Consider the following 10,018-nt stretch of genomic DNA (forward strand, 5'->3'; position numbering starts at 1 on the left):
ATTAGCATAAGAAAATACATGTTCTAATTATGATGGATTACATTCTGTTCATTTAAAAACGGAGCATAAACCAACTAAAGTGCCTTGAATGTTTTTAGTTTTAAAGTTGTTTTTGGTTTTTGTTTTTCCAGAATCTATTTTATGACCATTTAAAAATTTAAGAATGGTTTCCTTAAAATTTATGAAATGTATATTTTGAGAGATTTTGAAAATTTCTATAGAGAATCCAATATCTTATTTAATGAGATTTTGAGAGTTTTGTTTTGCTTAAAATCTATTTTCATTTATTTCTCTGAATTTCTTTTGATTATGCTATTTTCTAGGAACCAATAATTTTGTTCACTTGTTTATCAAAAACGTTTCTAAAAATAATATTAACTATTAAAATATTTTTAAAAATTATCATTCGTTGCCAAAAAAAAAGTTACCATTCAAGTTTATGAAAAAACTAAAATCTACACCAAAAACTAAAAACCAAAAACAATAACCAAAAACCAAAATCTAAAAACCATTTAAAAACTGCAAAATATTCATGCAAACCAAAAATAAATAAACTTTAATTTGGTCCTCTAATCCAAATAAAGAACAAACAAAAATGAAAAAAACCATAATCTTAGTTTGGGTTTGGGATGTTAGTTTGGAATTTGGATTCATTATTAAACCCATATTTGTATCATGAAAACATATTTAAACATTGAAGCCTCGAAGGGATAAAGTTAACAAGTCAAACCAAATTTCCATTCAACATCTTTTTTTTTTTTTTTTGTCAACATCTGTGAATTATTAAAACATTTAAGACATAGTATTTAGTTAAAAATAATTAATCAAAATATTATTTCTATTTTCTTTATCACATAAAATCTATATAGTAACAAAAATGACCAAATAGCTGTCAAAATAAATAAAAACTTAACTATAATCTTAATTTATAATTATAGTTCTATATATTCGTTAGAAAGAAGAAAGAAAAAAGAGAAAACTATACATACACTTCCTAATTAATAAAAAAAAAACGATACAGTTAAACAAAATTTGGTAATTTAACTAAATTTTCATAGAATTTAATTTAGAGTGTCAAAATTAGGGCTTTAAATTTTAATTTTATTTTGCAATCTTTCTTTCTTCTTCCTCCTCCACATTCCCATGGCCTTCCACAACGGTTCTATGATCCCTGCTCTTGCCTACGCCAATTATCCACCGACAATGGAGGCGCAACCCTCTACGGCGGCGATTCCCCGGCAATCTGAACGACGACGGCGGGGAGAATTCCCGGCGGTTGTTGAAACAGATCAAATTACGATCGGTCAATCTAAGCAGCCGCAGTTTCTGAAATCAATCGACGATTTGGCTGCGTTTTCAGCTGCGGTGGACGCTTTCAAACGCCAATTCGATGATTTGCAGAAGCACATCGAGTCAATTGAAAACGCAATCGATTCAAAACTCAAGAGTAACGGCGTTGACATCGCCGCTTCTTCCGATTTCCATCAGCCGTTATCGCCACCGCGGAACAATGCTTCTGTAGATACCACCACCGTGACTGTGAGCCAATCGTCTCAGGATCCTGTACCGGCGATTTCAGATAAACCGGAAGGGGAACGTTTGTGTGATCCTATACCGGCGATTTCAGATAAATCGGAAGGGGAACGTTTGTGTGAGTCAATGTGTAGCAAAGGTCTGCGTAAATACATCTACGGGAATATCTCTGATCGAGCTAAGCTATTGGAAGAGATTCCTGTAGCTTTGAAGTTGGCTAAGGAGCCAGCCAAGTTTGTGTTCGAATGTATTGGCAAGTTTTACTTACAAGGGCGTAGAGCTTTTTCTAAGGATTCGCCTATGATCTCTGCGAGACATGTTTCGCTTCTCATTATGGAGTCTTTTCTTCTAATGCCTGATCCTGGTGAAGGGAAGGCAAAGATTAAGATTGAGAGTTCTGTTAAAGATGAGGCGAAGGCGGCTGCTGTTGCGTGGAAGAAAAGACTGGTGGGTGAAGGAGGATTAGCTGCGGCTGAGCTAATGGATGCAAGGGGTCTGCTTTTACTGATTGCTTGTTATGGTGTTCCTTCAAACTTTAAAAGTATGGACGTGTTGGATTTGATACTGACTTGTGGTTTTAATGAGATTGCGGGTGCTTTGAAACGGTCGCCTTTTCTTGTCCCTATGATTTCAGGTACCATGTTCTGTCTTCACTCTGTTAATTTCATTGCAAAGGTGGTTCCTTTTTGTTGATAGGATCGATAAGTGTCGAGCTCAATCTTTGTTTTCTTGGAGTAGAATTGTATGTACCATGCTATAAATTAAGAGAGTTCATGGCATTTTAGAGTGCAATGACTGATTGAACAAAATTTTAGCTAGAATCTAACCTGGGAAGAACTTGGAACTCTCAACCATAGCACTGGTACAAAATTGTTGTTTGTCAGAACCAAACGAGATGCTGTTGCCTTGAGTGTAGTGGTTGCTGTGGTTAAAATCATATGGTTTTGCTGTTCAATACTAATTATTACGCCTTAAGCAATGCCAAGTTGCCAACTTACTAGTGTTAAATAACTGGTCTTGACACAAAATTCTATTGGTCATAGGTATAGTTGAATCAAGTATCAAGCGTGGAAAGAATATTGAAGCTCTTGAGATGGTGTATAACTTTGGAATGGAGGATAAGTTTTCAGCTTCTACAGTTCTAACTTCATTCTTAAGGATGAGCAAGGAGTCATTTGACGAGGCAAAACGAAAAGCCCACTCACCATTGGCATTTGTATGAATTCTACCTCGCATATTATGTACCTTTATGAACTCTTTTTTTCTCTTCTGAATCTTACCATTGTTCTCTTTAATTTCTCGACAGAAAGAGGCGACTGAAAAGCAGATAGGTACACTATCATCAGTGATGCAGTTTATGGAGACTCACAAGTTAGACCCTGCGAAAGAACTACCAGGGTGGCAGATCAAAGAAGAAATTGTTAAGCTGGAGGGTGACACTCTTCAGCTCAACAGAGAGATGGAAGAGAAAGCAAGATCCATCAGTTTAATGGAGGAAGCGGTACTTACCAAGAGATTGTATAACCAACAGATGAAACGTCCGAGGTTGTCACCCATGGAAACGCCACCAGTAGCTTCTTCATCATATTCTCCTCTGTACCGTGATCGAATCTTTCCTAGTCAAAGAGACGAAGATAGAGATGAAATATCAGCTCTTGTGAGTAGTTACCTTGGCCCGTCATCATCTTTTCCTCATCGCTCAAGTCTCAGAAGATCCCCTGAATATATGGTTCCACCTGGTGGTTTAGGAAGAAGTGTATATGCATATGAACATCTGCCTCCAAATTCATACTCTCAGGCTAACGGACAGAGAGTTCCTCGGCAGTACTCTCCGGTTCATGGACAGAGACATCCACGGCAGTACTCTCCTCCAATTCATGGACAACAGCAACAAATACCATATGGTTTACAAAGGGTTTACAGACATTCACCATCTCAAGAAAGATATTTGGGTTTATCCAATCACAGGTCTCCTCGTAGTAACTCATCACTAGACCACACATAGGAGGAATGTAAATGCTTTTTGTTTTTGTTTAAGGTAGTTTATTTTTTCCCCACAATAGTCAAAATTTAAGTTATTTTGTAAGGCTTAAGAATGCAAAAAATTTTGCTCTCTGTAATTGACATTTCAGATGCTAATGTTATATGCTTCACAGGTTTTTAGTCAACCTCAGATACATCAAAATATCACTATCTAAATAGACCTCCGGCTCTTCATCATCTGGATTCGCTTCTTCTTCTGTATTTGTTCCTTCTTGTTCCATGATATTTACATCAGACATTGACCCTGAAAACACAACAGAAACACATAACAATTGTAAAACATTCTAAATTCATCAAGACGAACTGGGAAAAATAAGTGAATACCTGAAACGGATTGCTCTGAATCGAACAAGTGGATCAAACAAAATATAGGAAACAAATAAAATCGTTACAATCGAAACAATAGGGAGCTTATACTGAAGGAACTGAACAATATATCGTTTATTGATGTAAAAAGATCTCTAATTCCTGTCATGTCATACAAGTTTTACGTACTTAAACCAACGAAAACAAAAGCAAAATAAAACACTGTTACAATAAAATCAAGCCAATAATAATAGCTGACGAGAAACATGCAACTTAAAGGAACTGGCAGTACTGCAGCTATTGGCCAAGGATTCCTCGAGAATGCTGAATCTAAAAGTAATTACACGATCGAGACTGTAGGAGTCTCCCTCTACTAGATCGTCTCTACTAGCTAGCTAGATCTCTCCTTCCTCCTTAATCTCTTCAAGTTCCGGCCAATAATCGTCAAATCTTAAACGCAGACCAAGCTCTGCAGGACTCCGAGTTCTTGCCAGATAGGATCCACCACAGAGTTTGACCATGTCCTTCTCTGTTTCCAAGTTGTTTACAACATTGAATTTGGCTTCTTCTGCCAACTCCTCTAGTGCAAGCCGTTCCCTGCATAGCACTTTCAACCTGGCGGCTCTAGTCTCACCTTCAATTCTAGCTTTCTCTTCACGTTGCCTTGTTTCTAAAAGTTGCTTTGCTTTCTGCATTCCCAGTATCACATCAGCCTTGTTGTTGTTACTGGCACCACTCTCGTCAATGAGCTCCTTTCTATATCTGGCGTTGGCGATAGTATCTGCAAATCGAATCCTGATTGCTGCCGCACGAAGAGCCTTCGGATCGAATGAAGAGCTCTCAGTCTTATCCTCTTTCAGTACTGCTGGATTTTCCGAATGAGATGAAACCTTTTGGCCCAAGTAAAAGCTCTCACAAGCTAACTTGTTCTTCTTAATAACCGGTTCCCATCTGACCTCGAAAACCCTCATAAGCTTCTTAGCGTTCTTGTGAATCGCATTCTGAGGAGGATAATAACGAATCGCATTCTCATAGACCAATCGAATATCTTTGGGAAACTCTTCAGAAATATTGACGTAGAGATTCTTGGCGAGTTTGGACTTGATCGTGACGAAGTCCATTGGCTTCGATATAACAGAGAAGTAATTAGGGCTTTCAATGACGAGCTCCTCGAAACGCGAACCAAACCATTCGTCTCTCATCGATTCTAGTACCTTTAGACACAGATCATACATGGACGACGACGACGACTCGCCATCCAGATCCAGCTTTTGCTTCTTCTTCGTATTTTCCTGATCATCATCATCACGCTGCTCTTCAGCTTTACGCTTCTTCCTCGAACTCGATGGATTGACTTCAGAGCCATTCCTCAGTTTTTTTTCTGTAATCATCCTTCTGACATACATGATTAAAACAAATCCGACAGAGCACAACAACTACACAAACCCTAGATTTATGGGAAGAACGATCAAACAGAGACACGCTCGCTCGCACGAAGAAGAACGAGTACGATACGATACGAGAGAGGGTGATCGAGTGGAACAAAAAAAAAACGCAAAAAAGTTGTCAAGATCTCAAGAGTGAAAGACGTGAGGAAAAAGGAAATTGTTACTGCAACTGAGAAAAAATTGCCTTCTCTTACCTTATATACACATTAGGGGTTAGGGTTTTTTTTGTTTTAATTACTGTGATTAGTAAATTAATTATAGGGACATGTTATTATAATGACGTTTAGTCCCGTATTTGGATTTCCAATGTGAAGCGGAGTAACGAGTAGTAAGTGTAATTAATAACAAAAGTGGATAAATAAATATAAAAAAACAACAACCCGCGTGTCTCTCTCTCTTAAGAGTCTTAGTTTCGCTAAGTCTGGACATAAAAACCGTACCTGAATACCCAACCCGGAATCCGACCCAAAAAACTGGGTTCGGGTTGGATACGGGTTTGCCTATAAAACCCTATTGGATTCTATTTTATAATACCTGTAGGTTCGGGTTAGGGTCGGGTAATACCCGGTACCCGTTTGGGTACCCATTAAACCCGAACATATAAACATATTTATCATTAATATAATGCAATTACCCCAAAATTATGATTATAATTTTGAATATTTCATTTAGTTTTATACCTAAATATCAAAAATAATCAAAATATCTAATATATTTTGTTATGTAAGTCAAAATTTATTTAAATTTAATTATATTTTTTCGGATACCCGGTAGTTCGGATACTAATCGGGTTTTAAAATTTGTAACCCAAACCGACCCAAACCCGATAGTACCCAAACCGAACCGAACCCATATATCTAAAAATACCCAATGGATTCTATTTTTCTAAACCCGTTTACCCGAACCCGATGGATAATACCCGAACCCGAACGGATTACCCGAATGCTCAGCCCGCCAAAGCGAATCAACTCTCTCTGCTGCTTCAACGCCGCCGATGACTAAGAGGAGAATCCGCCGTGTTAATCTGTGCGAATCCGTTGAGTGAGAGCAGAATCCACAACCGCCGGTTGCATCTTCTCCAACGCCGGTTGGAGCATCGAAATCGGAGAGATTTCGTTCAATGAAACTCTAATATCATTCTCATGGTACGAAATTAGGGTTTTAGATTGTTGTTTTCTTGTTTTTTTAATCGATTGATCGGAATTAGATTAGGGTTCTTGGATAAATAAGTAGGTTAATTTCTCTTTTATTAGGCATGAATGACGACTATTTTAGGAATAGTTTGTTTGATTTTGGTAGTCTCAGATTGTTTCGATTAATAATACATTGATAGAAATGGAGACGGTGTTGATCCTCTTTGTATCTGCTTGAATTTGATTTCTTTGTCTCAGTTTGTTTGATTTCGATTAATCAGAGATAGTAAAGCAACACCTCTCTTGGTTGATTTTCTGATGATTCTCATTGTATAGTGAGAGGATTCAGTCTATTTCCATATGCTAATATTAATCAGGCTCCATATGTGTGTGGTCTTCATTGATGAATTAGATGATGTTGGAAGGGACCGTGGGTTTATAAAGGGTTCTGGAGGACAAGAAAAGGGATGCCTGCCACTCTTAATCAGGTTCTGGAGCTTTTAGAAGGGAGCGTGTAATAGTCTTCTTCGTTTTTCAAAGGGATGGAAATTTTATTCATTTTTTTTTTTTTTTTTGTGTCTTACAGCTCCTTGTTTCTTTAGATGGTTTTGAAGGAAGGGCCATCGCCTCCACAAACAGACCAGACATTCTATAACCTGCGCTTGCACTGCAGGTAATGACTTGGTCTTGGTGTATGTATTTTGTATTCTTAAACTTGTAAATTTGCAAAGTTCTTCCGCAATCTGTTTTTTTTTTAATCGGTTGTGTTAATAATGTCTTTTGTTCTTTCAAGTATCGGAGAGATGAAGCAAAGACCTCTCGTAGTAAGTCAAGTTCTCCTCTGTTTCTATCTCACACTCCCGTACATTCTCAGACTTCTTGTATCACATTTCGGGCTCGGCTTAGCTTGTTGCCGACCAGATACTCCTCTCTACTTACTCGTATCAACATTAATGTTTATTGTTTCTTTCTTTTCTTCTGCAGCTATTGATGCTTTACGGTTTGGTGAATGAGCTGAAAAATCAATGGTAATAATCTGAGATTATAATCACCACTAGTTGCTTTAATATCTCTCACCTTAAACTATGTAATGTCTTTCTCACTTGATTGTGTTGCAAGTTTGAGTTTTCAAAAATTTTAAATTTTTAGAACCTTCAATGGTTCTACCATTGGACTATCTCAAGTTTAAAGTATCTAAAATTTTAGTTTTGTATTTTTTTCAATTAATGGAGATGGAGAACCCCTTCGAGAAAAGAAGCTTGATGTACGCCAGGTTCCATGGATTTAAACCTATTTCTTTTGGTTGATGCTATTATATGAAATTGATCAATTAAGTGAAATGTGTTCAAATTGTGTTTTACAGGAAGTGGGTTCGTTTCTTAGATCTTATGTTGTGCCTGAAGGCTTTCCCGGGAGTTTTAATGAGTCTTATGTTCCTTATACGACTTGGAGAGCTTTGAAAGTATGATTCTTCTTTTAAGTTCTTTTGTTTGTTTGTTTGTTTTGTTTAGAATTCTCTGTTATTGATTCATCTTTTTGACTGTGTGATGATGATGTTGTAGCATTTCTTTGGTTAAGCTATGGGTGTTGTTTACTACTCAAACTCTTCTTAATTCTGTTGGAGCTTCAAGAAACAGTTCTGCTTCTGCTGCTGTTGCCATCAATTGGATCCTCAAGGTTTAATTTTTTCTCGTTCATGCATGTGGTTTCTTCAATTACATTATATCTACTGTGTTGCAGAAGTATATTAATCCTTTTGTGAGATGACTTACTCACTCATTGTTGACTGTTATATAAATTTTTGTAGGATGGTGCTGGGCGTGTTACTTTCTTTGAAGATAATATGATCAAAGAGCTCTACTTTGCAAACGTTATTTCATTTCGTATGGGTTATGGTGCATGTGCATTTTGCTTATGACTTCTTTTTTCCTGGCAATACCTTATTGTTTTTCCTTAGCAATTTGTTAATTTGAGCATTAAAGTTCGCTTCTGTGCAGCACATCAAAAAGAGATATCAGATCTGGAGGGAGAGCTATCATCTACCAGAAATCTTCTCTCCACTCAGGCCACTTTAATTCATGGCTTAGCAGATGGAGTTAAGATTGACGATGATAAAGTTTCCGATGAATCTCTTGCAAATGGTTTATTGAATTTTGAGGACAACGACCTCTCTGATCTGTAGAAATGGGCTGCGGAATTTCCTGACCACCTTGATGCTTTATTAGCTGAAAGAAGGGTAGACGAAGCTCTGGAAGCTTTTGATGAGGGAGAAATTTTGGTATCTCAAGCAAACGAAAAGCAAACTTTGGGCCCTTCTGTACTTTCAACTAGAGGCGGAGAACTTCGGTCAGCAATAGCAGCTCTTAAAAGGCTTGGGGATGGTCCTCGAGCCCATACTGTGCTTCTTGATGCCCATTTCCAGAGATATTAGTACAACATGCAAAGTCTTCGTCCATCTAGCACCTCATATGGAGGGGCGTACACTGCTGAACTTTCTCAGCTATCTCTCAAGCTTCTAGTGACTCGTTGGGAATCTTTGGGAAAGAGCCAGCATATAGTTCTGAGCTCGTGACATGGGCTACCAAGCAAACAGAGACGTTTTCCCTTCATGTTAAAAGGCATGCATTAGCTTCTTCTGCAGCAGCGGGAGGGCTAAGAGCTGCCGCAGAATGTGCACAGATAGCTCTTGGGCATTGTTCCTTGTTGGAAGCGCGTGGTTAGTCTCTCTCTACTAGATCGTCTCTACTAGCTAGCTAAATCTCTCCTTCCTCCTTAATCCTTCAAGTTCCGGCCAATAATCATCAAATCTTAGAAGCAGACAAAGCTCTCCAAGCCTCCGAGTTCTTGCCAGATAGGATCCACCACAGAGTTTGACCATGTCCTCTGTTTCCAAGTTGTTTACAACATTGAATTTGGCTTCTTCTGCCAACTCCTCTAGTGCAAGCCGTTCCCTGCATAGCACTTTCAACCTGGCGGCTCTAGTCTCACTTTCAATTCTAGCTTTCTCTTCACGTTGTCTTGTTTCTAAAAGTTGCTTTGCTGAATACCTGAAACGGATTGCTCTGAATCGAACAAGTGGATCAAAAAAATATATATGGGAAACAAATAAAATCGTTACAATCGAAACAATAGGAACTTATATTGAAGGAACTGAACAATATATCGTTTAAAAGTTCTCTAATATATTCATGTCATGTCATACAAGTTTTACGTACTTAAACCAACGAAAACTAAAAGCAAAATAAAACACTGTTACAATAAAATTAAGCCAATAATACATAATAGCTGACGAGAATGCTGAATCTATAAGTAATTAAAGGAGATATAGTAATGCTGATCATCATCACGCTGCTCTTCAGTTTTACGCTTCTTCCTCGATTGATTGACTTCAGAGCCAGGGCCGGCTCAACATTTTAAATGCCCTATGCCGATTTAAAAAGAAAAATTTCCCTTTACTTTTAACAAAATTACAAAAAAAAAAAGTAACATAATGAATTTATATTTATAAAATAGTTTCTAAATCCCTAGACCAAAATATGTTAATTTGGCTGCTCA

General features: G+C 37.6%; 2 protein-coding genes and 1 long non-coding RNA gene across 14 annotated transcripts; 2 read left to right on the forward strand and 1 right to left on the reverse strand.

The window, feature by feature from the left end:
- Window positions 1-981: 981 nt before the first annotated feature.
- Window positions 982-3,701, forward strand: LOC104725614 (protein FRIGIDA). The gene is made up of 3 exons (XM_010444289.3): window positions 982-2,167; window positions 2,577-2,749; window positions 2,840-3,701. The coding sequence occupies exons 1-3, from the start codon at window positions 1,144-1,146 to the stop codon at window positions 3,536-3,538; spliced, it is 1,896 nt and encodes a 631-aa protein (XP_010442591.1). The 5' UTR covers window positions 982-1,143; the 3' UTR covers window positions 3,539-3,701.
- A 576-nt stretch (window positions 3,702-4,277) lies between these two features.
- On the reverse strand, window positions 4,278-5,288 carry LOC147935240 (transcription factor GTE12-like). The gene has a single exon (XM_087472915.1). It carries the CDS (start codon window positions 5,286-5,288, stop codon window positions 4,278-4,280), a length of 1,011 nt encoding a protein of 336 aa, XP_087329041.1.
- Window positions 5,289-6,240: 952 nt separating this feature from the next.
- Window positions 6,241-9,589, forward strand: LOC104725613 (uncharacterized). Of its 12 annotated transcripts, none has more exons than XR_015573088.1 (10): window positions 6,241-6,475; window positions 6,876-6,951; window positions 7,050-7,180; window positions 7,257-7,287; window positions 7,448-7,491; window positions 7,696-7,736; window positions 7,827-7,925; window positions 8,026-8,140; window positions 8,271-8,358; window positions 8,461-9,589. It is a non-coding gene; the product is annotated as an uncharacterized LOC104725613 (long non-coding RNA). The 12 variants fall into 12 exon arrangements; XR_015573086.1 differs by having other exon boundaries at window positions 8,271-8,346; XR_015573090.1 differs by having other exon boundaries at window positions 7,696-7,727.
- Window positions 9,590-10,018: the final 429 nt, after the last annotated feature.

Source organism: Camelina sativa, chromosome 11, assembly GCF_030686135.1.
Source record: "Camelina sativa cultivar CO46 ecotype springtype chromosome 11, ASM3068613v1".
NCBI lineage: Eukaryota > Viridiplantae > Streptophyta > Magnoliopsida > Brassicales > Brassicaceae > Camelina > Camelina sativa.